The following is a 26,323-nucleotide window of genomic DNA, read 5'->3' on the forward strand; positions in this document are numbered from 1 at the left end:
TGGGATCGAAGTGAATTGATCCATGTCTGTAGAGGACGTAGCATCAGCCTTCCTCTGAAGGTCATATCCTGTAGAGATGTTAAGTGCCTAGAAGAGACATCCACCAACTCAGTGACTTGCGGGGTTGACTTGATAGTGATTGAATCCTTGTGATAGTCTTGATGAATCGATCCTCTGGTGGGCATAGATATCCCTTTTTGAGTTGGAATCTTGCTCCGATGTATATGATGTCTTGAACCCGATTGGTCTCAGACTTTGGAGGATTGACTAGGAAGCCTAGGTATGTCATAAGTTGCACCAAGAATATCATGTTCTGGCGTAACTGAGCTTCCTCTTGGTCTGCAGCCAGGAAATCGTCCATGTACAAATGGATTTGAACTAGCTTGAGATGGGCAAACCTGATGACTGGCGCTGTAATCCTGGTTAATAGCCAAGGGGCTATCAATATCCCGAATGGTAAGAATGGAACGTCGACCATTGATCACGAAGCGTAGATATTTGCGTGACAATGGATGTATTGTGACGTGAAGATAGGCAATCCTGTAGATCGAGGCTGATAAGCCAGTCTCCTGTCTCCCGTACAGATTCCATCTGGAATTTTGGCAGAGGTACCAGGAACTTTTTGTTGAGGATCTTTAGGTTTATTTTCATCCTCATGTCGGTCGTATTCTCCTTCGGGACTAGGAATACCGGAGAATAAAAGCCCTTGGTGATGTTGGTCTCCGCTAGTCTCCAAATGGCTCACTTCTTTAGTAGCTTCCTGACAGCCAGATCTGCTGCCACTAGCTTTGCTCCGACAAGATGAAATCTGCGTCTGATGGCTTGGGTCTTCAAGATAGGATGTTTCTTGAAGTGCAGCTTGTATCCGTGAGCCACGACCTCTAGAATCCAGTGGTCGGGCGTAACTTGCTTCCAATTTTTGGCGTATGAAAAAAGGCCCCCTGCCACTGGTCCCGGAGTTGGTATTATGTTGAAGCGAGTGAGTGAGTGAGGTTTTACGCCGCTTTTAGCAATATTCCAGCAATATCATGGCGGGAACACCACAAATGGTATTATGTTGAAAGATGGTAGGCGTAAATTGCAATCCATAGACATAACCAGGTTGAAAGGGTCTGTTACGTCTGCATTTGGCTCTGCCAACAGATCTTCTGATGAAGATCATACAGTAGGCCAACCAACTGGACGGTTGGTGGATTAGCTGTGGAGTCCGTACTGTAGCCGTACCGTGTCTTTAATGGTCTGCCGTACAGTGTCTTAAAGGTTGGCTGTGTGGACAGCTGGTCGGAGGGTGCCATATTGGTCCGTTTGGCAACCGTACAGTGTCTTGGCTGGGGAGTTTGGCCTTGCGGTACCCTGCGGGGTCCCAAGCCAAGAACTAGCTGTCCGTGTATCATGGTAGGGAAAAGCCTGCAGGCCAATACCTAGCTGATCAGAGGGCTGGTTGGACGGCTGGTCAGTTGACAGGCCATACGGCGGATCGGTTGGTTGTACTAGCTGGCTTGCTAGCTGGCAAGCTGGATAGTTGTCTGGATAGTACGGTCGGTTGGGTTAGGCCCTACGGCTGTAGCAGAAGCAGATGGCTGTCCCCTATGTGGTCTCACTGCTAACACCTAACCTCCTCAGTACATACAGTACCGCTGCACCTTGTGTAGTTATGATGAGGGTCTCCTGTGATCATAAATTGACCACACTTCTTGCAGCCGGTAGTAGAGGGAGACTCCATTACGACCTCACAGCAACATCAAACACCAGCTATACTCATGTGTGTGCGATCGTCACTCCAGCTAGCAGCCTTATTAATATCTACTAACTGTGTCTGTTTTATAGAAAACTATTTGAATAAACTTAGATTAATGTGACTATGCTATTGCATACATCATAGCTTGATTGGTTACTATGCTATTTGGGAACAACTAGTTGTGTGACTGACAGTGAAGAGGACTTCTGTTGAAAATCTGAAAATTTATGTCACTGAAGCCAAAATACAGAATTTATGGCAAAAATGTTATAGAGGAAGTAGTTTTGTTAGAATTACATACTTTTGGCAAATCCACTGTGCATGATAACATTGATTAGTCAATTAACATATTATCAGATAATCATTTGATCCATTCACCACATCAGACCTGGATTCATAAACCATTATGGCTTACAAATAGGACATTTTTGGAAACTTTGATAATTTACAAATTGAAAACATTAGAAACTATTACAGTTTATAAGAGTTTCCAATTTTTACCTCTCGTGACCATGACATTACATGTTGATGTGATTGCAATCCCCCCTCAGAGATATATTATCAAAATCCATAATAAATATTCAAGTTTTTGTGTTCACAAACTCTAGTAAAGACCAGTTCATACTGCCTGACCTTGACCTCCACTGTTATCCAATCTTATGTCAGTAAATATCTTCAAGGGTAAATAGGAGGTATATCAGTTCAGTAGTTTCTATCATCTGTTGTAGTTGACAAACCAGTTGTGCTGGTGCCAAAGCTCAAATTTGAGCCAACACATTAAGCAGCCCTCTGTTAATTAGACCGCTATGACAAATAATATTGTGTATTGAAGACATCACATTAAAGTCCAGAATCACCAATCGGTTGACCACAACCTGTTTTATGTGTATGTGGACTTTTTGTGAGAGATAACATGAATGTTTATTTAAATAAGTGGTTTGTAAATGGCAACATATGGTCAATCTAGATCCTATATCTTCACATGTTGTTATTAAAATGGGGCCATGTGACAGAAAGAAAACTCCATTGTGACATAATTAGTTTCCTCTAAGCTTGCATTTCACAAATATAAACAAAAGTATTTTAAGCAGACAATGACATGGGATGCAAACCATTTCTTTTCACCTATTATTTGATAAAGATGAACAACTGGGTCTGTCTCTAAAATGTGTCTCATAATAACACGAATGGTGACCATGACCTTTGACTAATCTTGATCAAACCCTTTCACAACATGGCTGTAGAGGGAAGTGTCAAATTGACTGTGGCTGTAGTCTCTTCCAGGAGGCCCTCTTTATCAGGCATGTCAGCCATTCCATTATCATACAGAAATGTCAAACTTATGCGTACATAAGTTAGTAATCAGCAGCAGAAGTAAAACTGTGTTTCCGTAGCTGAAGCTGATAGGTGTTAAGGTGCAGATCATATTTATAAATGTACTTAAGGCTTTGGGAAAAGAGGAGGTATATCAGTTATGAAGTCTCTACATCTGTCATAAGCATGTGGTTGAGAAAACCAATTGAAAACAAAAACACTTGACCAATCAAGTTATAATCACCTTATCTGTTCCAAACTCAAAATAATCTGAGAATGATGTCCACTGTCATTTTCACAACATGAAACCTACACATGTTATACTTGAATGATATGTGGACAATAACGCTGTAATCTGACAGCATATGGTAGTCCTTGAACCCTTGTTTTGATTCTCCTGGCAGACACTATGGACATGTTAATGTGCTGTTTTAGCACACTGTTGGTACTGATTGTACAATAATCAAAGGGAGATAAACCATTGAGGTTGTCTTTACTTTAAAAATTAAATTAATACCATATAAAAATGTATGCTTTATTCTAAAAATTGCAGATTCACTTAAAAAAGGTTAAATTGCTTATCGTCTGATTTGAAAGAATTGCTTTTATTTTTGTGTGAACATCCCCTAAAGGAAGCTACTTTCCTATTTACTGGTATGAACAGATCCAAAAGCCAAATTGTTGCTACACATTGTATTAATGTTTAGATTTATCTTTAGCAATCAAATCAGTTCCCTTATTTTAACCCATAACGGTGCTATACATCAGCCCCTTTAGCCACTTCATAGGAGTGGAAAATTATTTGACGGACAACAGACAATGTGCCATGCCATAAGCTTACTATTCAGCAAAACCTTAACAGATCAAGGAAAGTCCATGGAAATGTGTGCTTTAAACACTTTTTTGTTTCATAGAAACTGTGGAAAATGTAGTGTTTTGAGCATGTTCTTTTAGACTAACTGAAAGAGATTGAGAGTGGGTGTGTAAATAGTACCGGGTACATTAAGTTACATAAACAATAATGCAGCTATTCACAGCTACTTTAAACCAACACACCCTGTAAAGACAAGTCAAAATTATTTCCTTTACTTGGTAAGTTAATGGTTTATCAAATGTCTATTTCTATATCACCTGATTGACAAAAGGAACCTTGGAGGACCTCATTTTCTCCATCTCTGCTGGATTAAAGAGTGAACATCTTCGACCATACGGGGAAAGTGGCGGGGTAGAAAAGACAGAGGCACTGGACCCACTAGGTGATGATGAAAGACTCTCAAGGCTGCTGGATGTATCCAGTGAATACTCTGGTTGAGCCTCCTGAGCATCTGAAATATTAACTGTTACCTTGTAAATATGCAGATATATAATATGACATGATATGGAGACTGTAGCTCACCTGAATTTTTCTTGAATATTAAAATTAGATCACAAACATTCAAAAGCAAGCAAGCAACAGCTGTTTCTACACAAAAGTGGAAAGGCAATAACATGGAATGCAAACTAAAATATTGAGAGGAACAGGGATATGGATACCTGCCTTACCAAGACAAACAAGCGTTCATTAGCATTATTACCTGGAAGAGCAAAGAATAATAAAAACTGTATTGACAAATAAATCTATCTGTAAGTTTAAGTTTCATTATAAGAAAATGTGATTATGTAACATCTTGAATTAATATTTTCATAAAAACATTTTCTTAAGACCTGTCTCTGCAATTGCATAATATTTGATTGATTGACTGCACATGATATGTGCCACATGAATGCAAGAATGATTACAAAAATAGAATAACAAGAGTTTGCCACTAACGTGGCTATATCCCCCGCCCATGTTGCAGAATTTATGACATAATTAAATCTAAACAAACCCTAACCATTTTTAACCGAGGTGGAACTTGTCATGGAAATTATAAAAAAAAGAAGAGTTTGGAACCTAGGTCCATCTTGTTGCCATGGAAATGTAAAAAATAAAAATTTCTAAAATTTCTTAATAGCAAAAGGCACCAGTTCAGCATGTACCTGACAAACCTGCAAAATTTCATGAAAAGATATTGAACGGTTTATGAGTTATGCTCCAGAAACGAACCCTACCCTCACAGAACTTAAGTCCATCTTGTTGCCATGGAAACGTAAAAAATAAAAATTTCTAAAATTTCTAAATAGCAAAAGGCGCCAGTTCAGCATGTACTTGACAGACCTGCAAATTTTCGTAAAAAATATTGAACAGTTTCTGAGTTATGCTCCGGAAACGAAACATGACGGACGTACGGCCGGACCCCATTTCTATTTCCCCTGCCAACTTTGTTGGGCGGGGGGTAAAAAGTAGAATGTTATTACAAAAAGTCCTATGGATCAATCTCACTTTGCAACCAAATCCACAGGCAGTAAATAAGAGATGTTATGAACATAATATTTTCATAAATTTGGGAGTTTTTATATAAAGCAAAACTTAATTTCATTTAGTGCTTCTCACTAAATGGGTTTATTGAAACCATAATGCACCTCTTTGTTTATCTCCTTGCGTCATTTCCTCTTATAATCTCCCGCCACTTAGGTCATAATTCTACTTCCTATGATGTCATCAAACTTTCTCTTGCGTCATCACCATCTTGATCACCATCATCCGTTAGTTCTGTCAAAATTTTCTGTACCCAATTTTGTACAGCAATTCTCAACTTTTGGTTCCCAACCAACCTACCCCTAGCCTGCCACATTCATATCCTCTCTAATCAATCTTGTGTACATATATGGCTCAGGGCAAACTATGTATATTGCTTATTTATTCAATAAATGTTATAGGTGGGCGTGGTTCTTGTGGGCTACAAATGTAAATACTTACTTAACCACCAAGTAATCATCAAAATTATCAGGTCCCTGCTCATCAGCAGGAATCTGTTCAGTCCCTCTGCTTCTCAGCGGATGGGGAACCTTTAGGCTTAACTTAATTCATGTCTGCTTTTCAGCAGAAACTTAGTATTTTGCTGCTGGCAACATAGTTGCCCATTGCTGCTGCTGCTGCTGCTTGCTGCTTGCTGCTTGCTGCTTGCTGGTAACTCAAGTTGCCAAATATAATTCATTATAATAATAGCTTAGGGCAGCCCACAAGTCCTGCCACACCTATGACCCTGAACCCAACATATGCCTTTCTTATTTCTCTTGCCTTGTCAACTTTGACAAGGCAGGTTACTTTGCATGGGGTGTTTCAATAAAAGGGTTTTACATGCAAACAGATGCAGCCAGATATCCACAATTTCCAGAACGCCCCAAAGCTTTTCCACAAGAAACTTGTATCAAGAATAATTACAAGTGACCTCACCAGTATCCATTAATATTCTTTTATAATGGAAAATGTTGTCGAATGCAGGACAACATAGTCTTATGTTTCTGGCTAACCTAATAAAAAGTTATATGTACTTATGATTAAATGAAATGAACACCAGATTTAGGAACACACATGCTAATTCAATGTAGTCTCATGCATCTAGCTTCCTCAGTAACAAATAAGTCCAATAACTGTGTTCATGTTCTCTCCTGAAAACAAAACAAAACAAAGCAAAGTTGTAAGCCCTTCTGGCTCAATGACATCACTTCAGGCTTGGGAAAAGAAATGAAAATGCTGTACAACTTTAACGTACAAAGTCTTATGCATCTAACTACACTCATAGTGTAAATTTTACATTACATTGTATTTTTATATATACACATGCACAAAAGTTAAGCACCACCCACCATATTTGTGAGCTGTTACTTTTGGCACTTAATGATGACTATTATAACGAGATGTACAATTGTAATAAGCCATATATGTAAACCTCATGTGATGCAAAAGTTGTCCCAAAGCAAGTTTACCTTGTGTTCCAAAAGAATATGAGCAGAAAGGAATTTTACTGAAGACCAGAAATTGAAGGATTAGAAAACATTGAAAAACTTTTTTTGTCATGTAACTGTCATGATATCAGCAAACCATATCAGGTGTCACATAGACATCCTAGGGAGTGCAGAGTCTTTTGCAAGACAGAAACGTTGATAACGTGTGTATGAGCCACGGACATTGACCTACGCCTCATACTCATTACAAGTCGTTGAATGCTTCTCTGAGGCAAACGGATCCATTCTTCATGAAGTGCGGCTTCAAGTCCAGCGAGATTTTGAACTGGGTTCATGAAACTATGGAAGCCTAATTCAGTCATACATCATCATATTTCGTATTTCTGATTCCCACACGTGAAATCAAGAGACTATGAATATGGTGGCGCTTAACTTTTGTGCATGTGTATACTTATCCTATCTCACACTATGCATTTCTTCCTTCTTGTTTCGATCCTTATATGGAAACATGCTTGAACAAAGTTTCCAGCTTCTAAACATTTCACAAGAACATATCCCAGCGTAAACATGGTCACCAGGCTAGACTGTGGAGATCTTAGATCTGGTTGTAGTGGCAATGACGGTGTTGATCGCAGCAAGATAGATTGCCAAAGTAAAGCCCTTAAGCTTCTGAATTGATCCCAGATGTTGCAGATACTCGGTGACCTGTTAAGGAGAAGCAGTGGTCGGCTTGGTGATGTCACAAGCCCAACAGTAAGCTTTGCATGCCTTCCATTTATTGTCATATAAGGCCTTTGTGGAGGTGTAGTGAGCCTCAGTGATGGTTTTGGCTCATCTCTTCGAATACCCTTTGGCGACAAGTGACTTCCATAAATGAGCCAGACGCAAAGATGTAGGGTTACAGAAGACAGATTTAGTAGGTGGGAATGAGGCTGGAAGATAAGAACATACCTCAATGAAAGATGGTGGAACTTTCTTTCTGCAATGTTTACCAGCACTGTGAACCAACTTCAACTGGCCTGTAAGGCACAACCAAAAGCAGTTGAAATTGGTTGATTAAAGCCGCCTTTTGAAGAACTCGAAGTAGAAGGCTGGTTGGAGGAAAGGCGAAGGTGTTGAGGTTCTCCTCGTGGACCTGAATATTCAGGGAGTCAATTAACCGGAAGATAATAGATGATAGATTATTGGACTGGATCATGAATTGGAAGTATTTCTGCCCAGTGGGATACTGCCAGAATGACCACCTTGAATTCTAGTTTGTTGATGTACAGTCTCTTTTCATTTACAGATCAGCGCCCTACCATCTGTAGATCATGGAGCTCCCCTGTCTTCGGTTGAGGCGTCGATGAAGTGTTTATAGGTCAGGAAGAATTATCACAAAGAGACTCAGGATGCCTGTTGGGAGTATGCCCAATGTGTCATCACTAACACTTCTGCTTGAACTTCAAGTTGTTGACACTGAAATTGAGGCCAGCCATACATAGTGTAATGAGTGCACTCCTCAATCATTTGTCGAGGCAGCGACGTTGAGGTCATGCAATGGTGGGAACAATGTCACATCACATTGTGGTCTTACAATCGTATTTCTGCAGGAACAGTTGTAGAAAATACTATAAAAATCTGAGTTGCATCATGAAGGCCGAGGCTGATCATATAATTCCCCGGTCGATTGAACGTACAAAGCTAGATTGTTCCTGTGGAAGTGAGGTGTTTTTTTCAAAACTGTGCACTGCCAAATGTTTTTACAACATGTAGTAATTGAGGTCCAACTGAAAATTTGCAATTCAGTCACTTTGATGTATAAAATCAATATAGATTTACTCACTGTCACATCAACAACAGTATTAAAGTAAAGTGCACCTATTTGCTTTGGAAAGGTCTGTCTGTACTGATCTAGCAGAAGCTGGTTTGTTGACAACCCAGAGAAAAGTCCTGACACGTCATAAGCAAAACATCCCTGCGTCGGGGCATTGAATACTGTATCCTTGCCTAATCTAGTATCCTCTCCTTCTAGCAGCTGCACAAAGCGTGTAGCGTGGCGATGATTGTAAGTACTCTTGAGCAGGCAAACCAGACTATGTTCTTGTCTAACACTTGGTAAAAAGCTCCCTACACCACCACGTGACAAAACAGAGTGAACTCTATAGCCAAAAGGTGTCCCAAGTTCCTAAGAGATAACAGCGCACGTGCAGCCACTTCCTGGATGAATTTGTGACATGACCATTGCCTTAGCAAGTTGATCTATGTGATATATGAAGTCTGAAATGATGAAATTGCCAAATTTCAGTAAAAGTAAAAGTGTCAGAACTAGCAAAAAAGTGGCGCCCAATCAAGCTCATGTTCATTTCCTTGACAATGTCTATCTTCTTGCGCAACAGATTGAACAAACACCGATGACAGTCTTTGTTGATTCCAGGAAGTAGGTAAGGGACACAGATGCCAATCCAGACTGTCAGAACATCTCCAAACCAACACAGTAAATCTCATCAAGGCAATGCAAAGGTGAATGAGGGAGTGAGGGAGCGAGTATTGTTATACGTACATCACTTATAGCAATACTCCAACAAGAACACGTTGATTCTTATATAAATGTCAATGCAATAGAATAACCAGTCTTGATCATACAGTATGGCAGGTGGTCAGTTGAATGGGTTGATGTCAATCCCGAGGAGAGGGTGTCAATGTCGCTTCCCAAGAAGAGGGTCAATGTCAATCCCGATGTAGATCTGTAAGCGATGAGAATCTATGTCAATCATTAAAAGATTGATATCAATGTCATTCTTCTAAATGGCCAGGAGAGGGCATTGGGTGGAAGCAATATTGATCTCCTGCAGGAATGTTGATCCGAACGGCTATCAACAAGGGAGGAACCTCGCGGACGAGACAGAGGTTGTCATCAGTCTGCATAATCAGATATAGATATGTAATCTAGATATGCTGGGTATCGATGCGTAATGATAGGTGTTGCAATAGGATAGAAGCACTTATGTCAGACGGATCTATAGCGGAGGGGTCCATCCTGGTCAGAGGGGTGTGATCAATCTCGACTTTTCATTTCGGTAGGTGAAGTGGCTGGCAAAGACAAGGCATCAAAGTCTACTGGGGTCAATACTACAGGAGGCCTCTCGGGAGAGGTTCTGTTCTGTGATAGGACGTCCTCTTTAGCAAGTACTAAATCATCTCATGGGTGAGCGGGTTGATCGACAGACAACTCTCAGCTGAGGTTGGTAGCAGCAGTTGTTGCACTTGTATGAAACAACTTTTTTCATCACTTCTTGCAATAAGTCACTTCAGGTTCTGATGTCACTTCCTGAATTAGTGTAACGACTATCTCTTGATGGCATCAGTTCAAGTTCCTGTTAATAATCCCATTGAGGAGAATAATCTGATTCTGTACAATGGTCTTCCAAATTATCAACTCAGAATCAAAGGTAATACCCGACAGGGAGGCATGGTGATGAGCAGTGTCAGTAACCCAAAAGGGTTTAAGATGTTGAGACCTGCATCCTGACTTGTGACCGTCGCGGATGCCGTATGTTTCCGTGAAGCCTGTGCCGGGTTGTAGTCTGTAGATTTATAGCTCATAATATCTGTGTGGAGTCTGTAACAGTCGGGGACTTGCAGAATCTCTGCGGGGAACGTATGGTGGTCGAGAGGACCCCTTCACGGTAGCTGGCTAGGTACATGTGCACTCTGTGAAGACTTGGTTTTGGAAACGATGTTGTGATCTAGAAGATCCCATGATCGTAGGTAGCGTTTCCAGGTTCCATGGGTCTAATTGTTCAGGAGCCTGCTGGCTCTGGGCACCGTCCAGAGACTGTGATGTCAGATGTAAGTCAAAAAAAAAAGGGGGTCACAGGGTCACTCTTTGAAGTGCAAGAGGTCTCTGGTCCTTGCCTCAATGGCCGAAGGAAAGACAAAGACAACTACTGGGGTCCAAATACTTAATGAGCACTGTAGACAATCAGCCATAAACTGAGATGGGGTTGTAGATGTTAGATGACCAACACATAGGACCTACGACCTCAGCGCCTCTCCTTGCACATTGCATATATCAGAGTTTGAAAACGGATTAGAAAGAAAGAACACAAAGAAAAAAGTTAAGCACACCCTCATATATTTCATTATTGTTTGGTCCCAATATTTGTAACAGTCATGAAAGATATAATTACTGGAAGAATTATGTTTTCTCAAGAAGATGTAATCAGTCACACGTGACGAAAGCTCACGTGCCATGCATGGTATGACTGTGCAGCATTCTACCCTCAAGTTTCTCTAAAATCAGTATATCTAGACATTAAAATTGCTTTCTTAAGCTCAGTTTTAAACAGTTATTCCATGACATTGTGTGACCATGGCACGAAGGCGATTATCAAACGCCACAAGATGACAAATAATCGGCATGCATAACACAGGAATGTCATGTAATGCCATTGGTCGGAATTTGGGGTATCATCACACTGTCATAAGCCATTTAGTCGAGAAACATGCTCAGAACACTGATGTACATATCGCAAGGACAGGAACTTTCTTCGTCTCATACAACAAGAACCCTTTTTAACAAGTACTCATCTGATACAGCTGTGGTTGCCCACTTGTCATTTCAGGAGCAGAACCGTCAGGAACCGGCTGAAAGCGGCAGGACTGAGGGCTAGATGAGTCATAAAGTGTCCCTTGTTGAGAGATCACCACAAAGCTGCTCGTTTAGCATGGTGTATTGCGCAACAGAACTGGAATCTAAGAACGTGAAGACGGATCCATTGGTCAGACGAAAGTCGCTTTCTTCTCCACGTCACTTATGGAAGAACGAGAATTTAGAGGCATCGAACACAGCCTACACCCTCAGGAACATTAAACCGACTACTGCATACGGCAGGGGCTCGGTAATGGTTTGGGGGTGTATCTCTTATGATTGCAGGTTGGATTTGGTCACCATAATGGGCAACTTAACAGGGGCTTAGTATATCGGGGACGTTTTGAGGCCAGTCGTCGTTCCTCATTTTGACAACAACCCTACTGCTACTCAACCTCAGAACATGGATGGCAATGCCAGGCCTCATTGTTCGCATGCAGTCGTGGATAACATGAGGGCCAATGCAATAACGACTCTGCCCTGGCCAGCAATGAGCCAAGATTTGAACCCCCTTGAATAAGTTTGGGATATTCTGGGGTGGCTCATACAGGCACGAGATCCTCCTGTACAAGATTTACGCCGATTGGGAGCAGCATTGCATCAGGAGTGGTTGATGTTGACCCATTCAACAGATCCAATGTCTGACTGGAGGCATGAGATGTAGGGTGGAATGCGTCATCCGGTCACTTGGCGGTTATACCTGCTACTGATCTGTTTCATGTGTCATGTCAAGTAGAGACTCTAAGGAACATTTTCACATGAAATCAAATGTAACTTGTTTACTTAATCTTGCAGCTCAATACATTATTTAGGTTTTGTCTAAGGTCAAAAACAGTACTTGTACCATGATGTTTTTGTCAGTAAATTTCAATCACAACTCACCAATATCTTTTTTATTTGTTGTCAAATGTTTGTTCTATCTGATGACATTGGTATTGCCCAGCTCCTGTGGTCAGTCATCTCATGCCATGCTTTTTGCCATTTGTCATGGTTCAGAAATAGGGGTGTGCTTCACTTTTTTCTTTGTGTATATATGATTCATAGTGTATTCTTAAACGAAAATATCGAGCATTATGCTCAGTGAAAAACTACATTATATCCCTTAAGCAAATTTTGGTGAACGAACAGGTGATAACAAAAGTGGTTAATAAAAATGTGAATTTTGAGATGAAACATCAGAAGACATGATGATTTACATTTAAATTGTACTTCTCTTCTGCTTGGCATCATTTTATATGCAAAGATTAAGATCACCATGTGTTATAAATACCAACAAGAGTTTGTCACTAACGTGGCTATAATCCCCGCCCCTGTTGCAGAATTTATGACATAATTAAATCTAAACAAACCCTAATCTTTTTTAACCGAGGTGGAACTTGTTGTCATGGAAATTGTAAAAAAAAAGAAGAGTTTGCCACTAACGTGGCCAAGTCTCCTACCCAGCAAATGAAGCGTATATTATGTCAACAAAAGTAAAATTTGATCACACAAACACATACATTTGAAATTATTCAAAATTTTGTAAGGTGTAAAAGGCAGCAGGGGAGCATCTACTTGATGCAAATGCAAAATATCCTGAAGAAACAAAATAAAATGCTGCAAAACACAATTTCTATGAAGTTCAAGAAAAAAATGAAACCTTTTCCACAAAACACATAATGGAAGTACAAACTGACAAAACCAGTTACTACATTTACTACTGAATTCATTAGGGTGGGAGAAAGAAAAAACATTACAAGTCATGTTACCGGCACTTACTGCGAGGAAGTAGGCTGCCACGAGTGCCACACACATTTTATGCTGTGGCTTTTTAACAATATGGTCATACCATGTGATATGATAAAGCGAAAAATAAAACAAGACAATATTATAAATGTGAATGTTAAAACTCTACAGCACAAAAGTCTTCATATCAACATGTGCTAAAAACTGTAAAAAGATTCAAAGAGAAGTATGCCATCTTATTGCACAATCATCTCTGTCATAATCAATGCAGAAGTAGGGATGATGGATTTGATAATGAAGTCATTAAACGAAAGTTACCCTCAACCATTATTGAGACACATAGTGACAACTTGGTAGAAGGCATGCACAGTTTCCCCTACTATGGGAGAAACCTCAAACACAAAAAAACTTTATTATGACTTATAAGATTCCGTTAACAGGTTAAATGGGTATCAAGTTGATTTTTTTTTGAATTTAAAAGAAGAATTCAACAATTTCTAAAAGTTCAACTTGTTGCCATAGAAAAATAAATAAAATATAAATTTAAAAAATTTCTAAACAGTAAAAGGCACCAGTTGACCATGTACCTGACAGACCTGCAAAGTTTCATGAAAAAATATTAAACGGTTTATGAGTTATGCTCCTGAAACGAACCCTGCCTTCACAGAACCTAAGTCCATCTTGTTGCCATGGAAACTTAAAAAATAAAAATTTCTAAATAGCAAAAGGCACTAGTTCAGCATGTACCTGACAGCCCTCGCAAAGTTTCATGAAAAAAATATTGAACGGTTTATGAGTTATGCTCCAAAAACGAAACGTGACAGACGGACGGAGCCCGTTTCTATATTCCCCCGCCAACTTCATTGGGCGGGGGATAATAATATAACTTCTAATACTTTCTAATACAATAGAAATCAAACAATAGTTATCATTGTGAATAATTCTAAGAATACCACCTCTATCACATCAGTTGCCATAAATTCCTGTTTATGCTGAGAACCACACTAAATTTTTTTTATAAATTTTCAACAGACGTCCACTACACTGCCAACATATCCATAGTTGTGAGGGAAACCCTATCCATTGCCAGGGGCGCCACTGCGCATGCGCAAGGCGGCAATCTAGTCACTTCTTTCAACCCATTACTCTCATCAACTAGATGCAGATATTTGGGGAGGTGGGAGGGACTAATTCCTGATGTGATAGAGGTGGTATTCTTAGAATTATTCACAATGATAACTATTGTTTGATAATTCTTGTGAATACCTCACCTCTATCACATCAGTTGCCAGTATACACCAGAGGGACCGGTGGGTTCTTGTATCTAGCATCCCTTAGATATTTGACTAGTGGAGTGGTAAACCCAAGGATTATATGCCAAAAGGGATCTTAACGGATGTGTCTAATAGTCTACTTACAAGACTTAGACATATAGAATTTTAAAGACGTCATATGATGGGTATATGTATATTCCCTTGTGATACTTAGACATATTATGACGTCACTCCCTTTGATGACGTCATCTGTGACGTCACTTCCGGTGATGACGTCATCTGTGACGTCACTTCCGGTGTCACACCATGCCCATTGTGGTCTATTTTCTCGTTTCACTATGACATTGTTTACCGTTATGCCCTTTTTGGATAGTGATATTTAACGTATATTGACGTTATTCTGGTGCGATGACTCCTATGACGTCACTTCCGGTGGTAGTACATCGATATTTCCTATCATGTAGATTACCGTATATCACTTAATCCCTCGATCTCTGATTTCAGTGTTGCCTTTTGCCCTGTTTTACTAAATCAATAGCGCTGCCCAGTAACAAAGTCAACTTACCCTGAGTTTATGAGGTACTTCTGAAATCTTCACACATCCTCTGCTTTCTGTGGGGTTGAGTCGCTGTAATGAAGTATCTCAAGGCTCTTATGGGACAAAGCAGACTATCCGGGAAGTCCACACTTTTACTTTAAGCTGGTATTGTGTATTGCCGGTTGCCGAGTGGGCCGAAGGTTGACGACTGTTTTTTGGCAATGAATTCTGGGAGCAATCTGAACGACACTGATTTCCATTCTTGGGTATGAGTTACAGTGGAGATGTCAATAGCGTGTAGTTCTGACACACAAGCCGCCCTAGCCATGGCTAGTAGAGCAGCAGCCCAGAGCACTTTGGTCAAACGAACAAGGTACCAATATCCGAACACAGGAACATTTACTGTGTAACCCAACATATTCATATATGGATGTCTGCCGGGGAGCCCCTGCTGCGTGTGGCCCCTGGCCCCCCAAAAGAAGGGGCCATTCAAGGGCTGAATCAAACATTGGAGGTACCACATGAAAGTAAATGTAAATGAACTGGTTCATCTCACAGAGTACAGAATGGGCCACGCCAGACAAATCTTCCTCTGCATAAGGCCAGCCAGACACCCCCAGAGAGGGTCCCAAAATTTGGGCTGGGTTAAACAATGGAGGTACCACATCAAATCAACATAAAATGAACTATTACACTCTACTAAGTATAAAATACCCAATGCCAGACAAATCGTCTGCTGCATAGGGCCCGCCAGACACCCCCAAATGTTGACCCTTAATGCACTCAGTGGACACTCTGGTAAAATTTGACTAGAGTATACATTCAAAGTACCAGATGAAAGTAAGTTTAGATGAACAAGTACATGTTACTGAGTACAACACGGCCCATACCTGACAAATTTTCCTCTGCATAAGGTCCGCCAGACCCCCCAGAGAGGGTCCCAAAATTTGGGCTGGGTTAAACATTGGAGGTACCACATGAAACCAACATAAAATGAACAATTGCACTCTACTTATTGCACAATACCCATTGCCAGACAAATCATCTTCTGCATAAGACCCGCCAGATACCCACAAAAAGTTGACCCTTCAGGTATACACGGGTAAAATTGGTCTGGAATATATATCGATTGTACCACATTAAGGTACGTTTGTATGAACAGGTTCATAGCACAGAGTACAGAATGGGCCACACCAAACAAATCTTCCTCTGCATAAGGCTTAAACATTGGAGGTATCACATGGAACCAACATAAAAAGAACTATTACACTCTACTTATTACAAAATACTCATTGCCAGACAAATCCTCTTCTGCATAAGGCCCGCTAGACACACCCTCACCCCACCCCACACAGTTGACCCTCTGTAATCCCAGTGTGCATAATGAAACATAGGAGGCAGAAGAGCATTGGACATCAGCTCTGAGAGTCAACAGATGGTCAAATTTATGTTTTGTTCTTAAAGATGGAAGGATTTTATTGAGATTAAAATCACGTATTTATAAAATCAGGTCTCTGAATACTAGTATTGATATCATAGATTAGGCCTATCGTTGAAATGTAATAAAAAAGGCATGAATCTGATTCTTGAGAATATATATCTGATCAGCTATGAAGTCCTCAAAGCCTGCTATAGCCTGATAGCTTGGCTATGGATTCCTACAAGCCAGATAGGCATATGAGCCATGATTTTTATATACTGAACAACAAAAGTTCCTGTGACATTGAATAAGATTTAATGCAAAGTTATGTTTTTACCAAATCTGAAACAATTTCGGTTTGCAACAGATAAAGGACTCCTGTAAGTGTTCAAATGGTTTCAATTTGTCATACTGACTTCGGAAAATGCGTGATTTCATTAAAAAAAAACATGAACATGCCAAAATGTCAATTTACAAATCAATAGCGTGTGTGTCCACCTCTGGTTGCGATGCAAGCAACTCATCTTCGTCTCATGGAATGGACCAGGCGTCGCACAAAGTCCTATAGGATATCTGTCCATATCTGCTGGAGCATGTTTCGAAGTTCCAGGAGTGTCTGTGGAACACGTGGTTGACGTTGAAGGCGCCGATCCATCTCATCCCCCATGTGCTCGATTGCTGATAGATCAGGGGAGCGAGCCGGCCAGGGGATGACATTCACGTTGTTTTTGTTGAAGAGAATCCTGAACAAGTCGAGCAACATGAGGCCGGGCGTTGTCATGTTGAAAGGTAATGCCTGGGCCATGACGACGCAAAAACGGTAGAACAACAGGGCCGATGATCTCGTCGCGGTAGTGCTGTCCATTGAGATTTACCTCTACCACTATCAAACGGGTCCTCTGTCTTGCTGTAATCCCACCCGATACCAAAACGCTGCCCCCCCCGAACCGATCTTCTTCCATGACACAATGAAGACAATCCCTGCACATCTGAGGCGGAGATGTACGGTTTGTGAAGATATTCGTCGAAGGCCAGGGATGCTTCTTGCAGTCACTGTTGCTGGATAGAATCGATTTTGTAGGTGTGTTGTTCGAATCCAGTTGTCTTGTCGATTATTGGTTACGCGTGGCCTGCCACTCGGAGGATGGTCTCTGACTGCATTCGTCTGTTGCCAACGTTGCCATAAACACCAAATAGTGTTTCTGTGGACGTTAAATTGTCTTGCAACATCACGTTGACTCGATCCTTCTTCAAGCACACCAATGGCTCGCAGACGCTCGTTTTCGGACAAGCGTGGCATTTCATAATGTTGAATAATTGCGTAATTTTGTTGTGTTTCTGAGTGGTTGTTGTCAGCACGATGCTAAACAATGCATATTGAATCCCGTTAATGCACACGAAATTCATGGGGCTTGCATAAAAGTCAACATTTGCATGGAATGCATGCTTTTCTGTAGCATTTGCGTTTTTGTGACTTGATTCCATACATGTACTACAATAATGAAAACAAAACTTTACTTGTTTGAAAAATACACTATACACTTTTGTTGTTGAGTGTTGCAGAATGGATAATGATAGCCCCTAATACCACTTGGAAATGTTTTAGGACGATAATCTGGAAAATCAGGGTGATAATTGTGTTTAATAACATATTATCTCCATTTACTTAGCAAGTTTTATCATCTAAAAATCTGAATTCAGGCCAAATATATCTCCATATTTAACAATTTTACATAGACGTCTTTTCTTCGTTGACGAGATCAAGTCTAACCCAATGCAATGGTATCATTAGACTTATATCAAAGGCTAGGCCTATCGAGATATCGAGATTAGACTAGCTCACTGTATCAATGGATGCTGCATGGATAAAACAATGCTTGATGACACATAACCTGCAGGAATGTCAACACAAAGGAGATCTGACTTGAACTTTTTTAAAGAAACCTAGCCACGATAAAAAGAAAGAGCGTTTTTCTAAAACCCTTACCTTATTAATTTGCGCTCCTCTTCTGAAGCTTACTCGTACGAACGTATTTGTGAACTTTCAAGCCATTTTTAAATTTGTGCGACAAGGTAGCGTCGCGACCTACGATCGAGCGAGAACTATGCAACCAATCATTTACCTTGCATTAGTTAGACTTGATTTTCCTGACGCAATAGTATCTCGTCAAGAAAGAGAGGACGTCTATGTAAAATTGATATATATGGACATATTTGGCCGGAATTCAGCTTTTTAGATGATAAAACCTGCTAAATAAACGGAGATCATAGGTTTTTAAACACAATTATCAACAAGAGATTTCCAAATGGTATTAGAGACTGTCATTAACCATTCTTATAGCAGGCTTTGAGGACTACCTAAGCATGTTTGGGTTTGTAGGAATCCATAGCCAAGCTATCAAGGCTATAGCAGGCTTTGAGGACTTCATAGCTGATCAGATATATATTCACAATATAATCAGATTCATGCCTTTTTTATTACATTTCAACGATAGGCCTAATCTATGATATCAATACTAGTATTCAGAGACCTGATTTTATAAATACGTGATTTTAATCTCAATAAAATCCTTCCATCTTTAAGAACAAAACATAAATTTGACCATCTGTTGACTCTCAGAGCTGATGTCCAATGCTCTTCTGCCTCCTATGTTTCATTATGCACACTGGGATTACAGAGGGTCAACTGTGTGGGGTGGGGTGAGGGTGTGTCTAGCGGGCCTTATGCAGAAGAGGATTTGTCTGGCAATGAGTATTTTGTAATAAGTAGAGTGTAATAGTTCTTTTTATGTTGGTTCCATGTGATACCTCCAATGTTTAAGCCTTATGCAGAGGAAGATTTGTTTGGTGTGGCCCATTCTGTACTCTGTGCTATGAACCTGTTCATTCAAACGTACCTTAATGTGGTACAATCGATATATATTCCAGACCAATTTTACCCGTGTATACCTGAAGGGTCAACTTTTTGTGGGTATCTGGCGGGTCTTATGCAGAAGATGATTTGTCTGGCAATGGGTATTGTGCAATAAGTAGAGTGCAATTGTTCATTTTATGTTGGTTTCATGTGGTACTTCCAATGTTTAACCCAGCCCAAATTTTGGGACCCTCTCTGGGGGGTCTGGCGGACCTTATGCAGAGGAAAATTTGTCAGGTATGGGCCGTGTTGTACTCAGTAACATGTACTTGTTCATCTAAACTTACTTTCATCTGGTACTTTGAATGTATACTCTAGTCAAATTTTACCAGAGTGTCCACTGAGTGCATTAAGGGTCAACATTTGGGGGTGTCTGGCGGGCCCTATGCAGCAGACGATTTGTCTGGCATTGGGTATTTTATACTTAGTAGAGTGTAATAGTTTATTTTATGTTGATTTGATGTGGTACCTCCATTGTTTAACCCAGCCCAAATTTTGGGACCCTCTCTGGGGGTGTCTGGCTGGCCTTATGCAGAGGAAGATTTGTCTGGCGTGGCCCATTCTGTACTCTGTGAGATGAACCAGTTCATTTACATTTACTTTCATGTGGTACCTCCAATGTTTGATCCAGCCCTTGAATGGCCCCTTCTTTTGGGGGGCCAGGGGCCACACGCAGCAGGGGCTCCCCGGCAGACATCCATATATGAATATGTTGGGTTAGACAGTAAATGTTCCTATGTTCGGATATTGGTACCTTGTTCGTTTGACCAAAGTGCTCTGGGCTGCCGGTCTATAGGAGAAAAGCAGTTTTCTTGGAGACTAATAGTAATGTCGCACTACTCATGGGTTCATATGGTGCTTTCATTAATGCTGACAATACTATAGATAGATCCCATTTTGGGAAGGTACGTGGTACTTTTATGTCTTCCAGGGCAAATGACTTCATGAGTCGATTTAGTACAGGGTGTGTACCTATAGATAGGCCATCGTGTTGTAATACTGATGCCAGGGCTGATCTATAGCCTTTGATAGTGCCGTATTGTAATTTCTTGTCATTTCCGAGATGGAGCAAGAATTCGGCCACTATAGATTTCGTTATATCTCCATGTAACTGTTTTCCTCTTCTCCACTCGACGAACTTGTCCCATTCGTTATTGTATAGGGCAGATGAAGTTGGTCTCCATGAGCTAGCCACTCTTTGCGCCGCTGATTTAGAGTAACCGGCGGCTTGCATCTTATGCGAGATAACTTCCAAGCGTGAAGATGGAGGTTGTCGAGGCAGCCGTAAAATATGTCCGTCTTTGGTTGTCTCAATAGGTCTTGACGTACTGGGAGTTTCAGAGGTACTTCTACCAGGAGTTGTAGAAGTTTTGGAAACCAAGCCCTTTCGGCCAAGCCGGGGCTATGAGGATAATGACACAGTCTGTTTCCTCTATTTTCTTCAGTACTCTGTCTAGAAAAGTCCATGGGGGAAATGCGTACGCAAACATTCCCTCCCATTCCATGGAGAGCGCATCGACTTGGAGTGCTAGTGGGTCTGGTACAGGTCTGACATAGACTGGTAGTTTGTTGTTGAGACATGTGGCGAATAGATCTAGGTTTGGAGTATCCCATAGGTGGGTTATCCACTTGAACACCTCGGGATGTAGTGACCATTCTGTGGGTACTATCTTGTTCTTCCGGGATAGATAATCTGCTAGGATGTTTAGCTTGCCCAGTATATGTCTTGCTTCGATCTTGCAACTCACTGAGTCTACCAAGGCATATAAACGTGTGACCTCCTTCAGTAAAAGCTGAGATCTTGTGCCTCCTTGGTGCTGAATGTAAGCGACCACGGTTGAGTTGTCTGTAGCGATCTTCACTGACGAGTGGTGTAGACGATCTAGCCAAGCTGTTAATGCTAGATATATCGCTCTCATTTCTAGAAATTTGATGTGTAACTCTTTCTCTTGGGAGGACCATTTTCCCTGTATGGTAACATCGTCCATATGGGCACCCCAACCTGCTCCTGATGCATCTGTGTAGATGTAGGGGGCAGGAGTAATTTAGTGGAATACCTGGCATGACATTTTGACGATCTAGCCACCACAGGAGTTCTGAGATTCGAACTTGTGGAGGTTGGATTAATGTTTCGAGCTCAAGGTTTTTGGTGGTATTCATCCAAATCTGCAAGGGCTGTAATTGTAGTCTGCCTCTGTAGGTTAGGTCTTGGATGGATGTGAGCGTGCCTAGGCAGGACATCTACCAGTGTCTCGACTTGATGGGCTGATAAAGTGCGCTTGTTATCATGTGCTCTACTCTTGCATATCTGTCTTCTGGGGGTGCTACTATGCCCTTGTTGAGTAGAAATCTTGCGCCTATGTAGGTGATGTCCTGTGCGGGTACTAGCTTTTATTTTTTAGGGTGAACCAAGAATCCTAAGTGTGTGAGAAGTTGGATGAGACACACTGTGTTTAAACTGATTTGCGATTTGTCCTGATCGGCCAATAGGAAATCGTCTATGTATCCGTGAAGCCTTATGAGCTTTAGATGGGCGAAACCTATGATGGGATTGGTGATCCTGGTAAATAACCATGGGGCGATGGATATGCCGAATGGTAGAACCCTGAACTGGTATCTTTGACCGTTGACAGCAAAGCGTAGGTACCGCCGATGACTTGGATGGATGGGGACGTGAAGATAGGCGTCTTGGAGATCTATGCTTATCATCCAATCTGCTTCTTTATAGATTCCATCTGAAACTTGGGTGGTTTTTCCAGATAATCTTTGTTCAGATTATTAAACGCATCTCTGAAGAATTCTTCTTGGGTACCAGGAATACTGGGGAGTAGAATCCGAGAGTGGTGTCTGACTCCTTTAGGGTGCTGATAGCTCCTTTTGTGAGTAGTTTTTGTATGGCCACTTCTGCTGCAATTAACTTTGGTCCTGATAGCTGGAATCGGGGTCCGGTAGGATGGATGGCTAGTTTTGGTCGTTTTAAGAAGTGAAATTGGAGCCTCTTCTTACTACTTCGAGTAACCATGAGTCGTCTGTGATGGTCTTCCAGTTGTCTGCGTACTGCATAAGACGGCCTCCGACTGGTCCCGGAATAGGGTGAGATCTGAACTTGGGTAGTCTTGGGTCGATGTCTGTGAGGTTGGCTAGTTCGACTGGATTCGGTGTTGTCGTGTCCTTGGTCTTCCATAATTCTAAATCGTTGTCCGTAGGGCAGGCGAAGTCGGTAGGATCTGGACGGGTCTGTAGATTCATGGTTGAGTCATTTCCGGAGTCATTTGATATTAATCATGTGTTTGTTGACTTTATCTAAGTTCTTGATCTTGGCCATATCAATGCGCATATTGGGGTTAGGTTTCTTAACCAGATCGAAGTAATCTTCTTCAATGCTAGGCTGTAGTGCGAAGGGATCATCGTGTGTCTTGTAAGCAGACTTATTATAAATAGGCCTCAGTCTAGCACTAGTTCCCGCTGCAAAATTCAATTGATTTTCAGTTTTCTTGATGACGTCATCCATATATGACGGCCGGTGAGGGGTATGGAATTGTTCAGTCCCCCTGACGGGTCCCTCATGCCCTGCACATTCAATCAAGGGTTTTATTGGGGGTACTGTCCTGATCTGGCTTTAAGGAGGGCATTAGCTCATAAAGTTCTGCTAAAATATCTCTAAGAGAGTAATTGTTTGGTCTATAATCATCCTCCATAGTAGTGTCCCCATAGCATGAATAATCAGTGTTAGCTGTAGATCGGCACCCCCTACTCTGGCTGCGCTGGGAGTGGGTTGTATGGCTGAGGTATCGTAATCCCGGTCGTCTGATTTACGGCAAGCTGTGCGGGAATCACATGATCTATAACTGTATGGTGATGTCATATTTCCCTCGCTTTCTCTGCCCGAATAACTGGACTGTGTGACAGTATGAGATGGTGCACGCTTAGGATTACTATCCTGATATGCATGAGCTTTGTCAGTTCGTCTATCATAGTGGCTTGAGGGTGATTGGTGCGTATTTCTGTGCATACTGCGATGTGAAGACCGTGATTCACGATGTGCCCTGTGGTGTGCATGGTAGGGAGAAGATCTATGAGATTCTCGGTCTCTTAGTATAATTCTCGTACTGTCCTCATAGTCTGATTCAGCGTAACCTTGTCTGCTGTATGAGGGGGTACTGTCATATTCAGCCTTAGATCTCTGTTTACTCTCGTAATCAATCCCTGATTGGCCAAGCCAGGTTTGATTTACTGATTCTTTTAGATTTGAGATATCTCGAGACATAGATTGCATGCGTGTGTCAATCATAACAGACATTGAATTTGTTAATCTTTCCGTGAACTCATTTAAGTTAAAGGGGGAACGCGACAGAGGGTGAAAATCGTTAGTTTCTGGCCAAACTCGATGATCGACGGTACCAGACGTTGCCTGATGCAAGTTAGAGGCACTTTCTTTTTGACCGGTAAAATGCATCTGCTCCTCAACTTTATTGGGAGAGTGGGATTAGCGACGGGGTCTCTTCTCCTCATAAGGTGAGACTGCGCCCTCACGCGACACTCGCTTGACACCCTCGTGATTTGGCCGCCAAGGGCTTAATCACTTGTTTTCTTGATGTTGATGCTCTAGTGACCTTTTTATAATCGGGATTACTGATCCATGCCTTGAAGAGCTTGTCAAATTTTTCTTTTGACAGATGCTCGCAATAGCTGCACCTTGACTTCTGTGTACAGCTGCTTTTCTTGCATGCGAGACATCTAGGGTGAGGATCACTGGGAGCTTGGTGTTGTCCACAGCCCGAACAGACAGGTGTCTGTTTATGACTGAGTGTGAGTGAGTGAGTTTGATTTTATGCCGCTTTTAGCAATATTCCAGCAATATCACGGTGGGGTACACCAGAAATGGGCTTCACACATTGTACCCATGTCGGGAATCGAACCCGGGTGTTTGGCGTGACGAGCGAACGCTTTAACCACTTAGCTACCCGACCGCCCCGTCTGTTTATGAGATGAAGATCTCATCCCACAACACTTTTCTTAACTAATTACTTACTATAGACTCCGATCTTCTATACCCCTGTTCTGCTTTGTAGAACTGCTCACTGCTTGTAGTCTATGAAGCTTGATAAGATCTAATGCTTGTAAGTGTGGAACTGAATCACGTGTTCGGATGTGCAACAACAAAAATTTCCTTGTTGTCATCTGGACACACAGGAAAGAAGTGACTAGATTGCCGCCTTGCGCATGCACAGTGGCGCCCCTGGCAAGGGATAGGGTTTCCCTCACAACTATGGATATGTTGGCAGTGTAGTGGACGTCTGTTGAAAATTTATAAAAAATTTATAGTGTGGTTCTCAGCATAAACAGGAATTTATGGCAACTGATGTAATAGAGGTGAGGTATTCACAAGAATTATTGTATCTGAAACTATTATTTTATCAGGAATAATATATTCCAAAGGCGTGTAATTGTAGTTGCAGCTTATACTATATATTTCAAACAAATGTAACCATAAGCATGGCACTTTGGTTCAACTGACTGATAGAGCTTGATATTTTTTACACATGGAACAATTTGACAAGTCAGCATAGAGGTTTCCTTTGCTACATTTTTTCACTTGCAAAACGCTATGTTTATGACTTTTAACGAGTCAAAGTATGGCATATAGGATATATATGTGCCACTAAGGTTGATTTCAAGGCACCAATGGCTGTATTCTGATCGTGGTTGTTGTAAATAAAGGTGAGTCAGTGCACAATTTCTCCAAGATTAATTTAAATAATAGTGAATGAAATTATAATATAATTAATAAAATAAATTACAAACACAAGTCTAGATATACAATGAACACTTTTCATTTGTTTCGATTTGTTGACGGGTGTTTCAGGTGTTACATGCTCATGGTAATAAGCTGTTAATGTCTTGCCATTGTGAATAAACATTGTGTCAGTATAAAACTTGAGTTTATTAAAAATGTATGTAAATTGTTTGGAGTCATGGGTTAAACTCACTATAACCAGCTGAGCTTTATATTGAAGGGCAAGGAAATAGTCAGGAAACACTGTATTGCCTCCAAATCAGTTATGAAATGTACATACATTTGTTTCAAACAGATGACAATCAGGACTACATCACTTTATGCTTTTTTTTCACTATGCTTGTCGTAAGAGGCGACTAACGGGATCGGGTGGTCAGCTGGCTCGCTGACTTGGTTGATACATGTCATTGATCCCAATTGCGTGGATCGATGCTCATGATGTCAATCACTGGATTGGTCCAGACTCGATCATTTACAGACTGCCGTCATATCGCTGGAATATTGCTGAGTGCGGCGTTAAACAACAAACAAACAAACAAATCATTTTCACTCAGATGGTAAATCTTTACTTACCAAATACTGCAACAAGAGCTTGTAATGCAAACTGTAGGTGTCTTCGGACTGCTTGCTTGCTCAAACGTAGTGTAACATCATCCAGGCCCACATCCACCAAGTCCAGACCTGCACAAAATGCTCATCATGAGGAAATATCAAGTTGGGTAGAAACTAATATCTTAGTTCAATCATAACATTAATGCAGTAGTATACCCACCTGAATGTGTACATGAAATCATGAATGTACTAAATTTGAACAATACTTCTTAATCAGCAACCATGAATGTAATTAGAGAATAACTTAATATGAATGAGGTTCAGATTATATGTCGCTTTCATTAGTTGGCCAGCAGATGAAATAGTAAATTTCATTCCCAGATTTTCCTGTATACCGACAACCTTTCCTTTTATAGTCTCTGCACACAATTACTGACTTGAAGCAAGGTTCCAAGCATGTGCATTAATTTTCAAGAGGTAAAAAATAAAAACATTAAGAGGAAAAATATAGAATTCTTTTAAAATGGTTACAACATTGTAATTGTGGGTATCAAACAAACCAATTATTACACTACTCAAATTTGCTGAGG

The 26,323-nt window shown here is 41.0% G+C and overlaps 1 protein-coding gene and 1 long non-coding RNA gene across 3 annotated transcripts in view; one reads left to right on the forward strand and one right to left on the reverse strand.

Annotated features, from left to right (window-relative positions):
• Positions 1 to 26,323, reverse strand: part of LOC124119292 (tetratricopeptide repeat protein 28-like) — a 309,240-nt gene that overhangs the window by 28,665 nt on the left and 254,252 nt on the right. The window contains exons 14-15 of one of the 2 annotated variants that reach the window (XM_046481753.2): positions 25,755 to 25,862; positions 4,184 to 4,377 (exon numbers count right to left, since the gene is read on the reverse strand). In XM_046481753.2, coding sequence (XP_046337709.1) covers positions 4,184 to 4,377; positions 25,755 to 25,862 — 302 coding nt within the window. Of the gene's footprint in view, positions 1 to 4,183; positions 4,378 to 25,754; positions 25,863 to 26,323 lie in introns of those variants that run through there. The other variant, XR_006858615.1, reaches the window with a different exon arrangement.
• Positions 8,750 to 12,350, forward strand: LOC124119293. Its single transcript, XR_006858616.2, has 3 exons — positions 8,750 to 9,382; positions 9,944 to 10,103; positions 11,488 to 12,350. It is a non-coding gene; the product is annotated as an uncharacterized LOC124119293 (long non-coding RNA).

Source organism: Haliotis rufescens, unplaced genomic scaffold (genome assembly GCF_023055435.1).
Source record: "Haliotis rufescens isolate VD_foot unplaced genomic scaffold, xgHalRufe1.0.p SCAF_36, whole genome shotgun sequence".
NCBI lineage: Eukaryota > Metazoa > Mollusca > Gastropoda > Lepetellida > Haliotidae > Haliotis > Haliotis rufescens.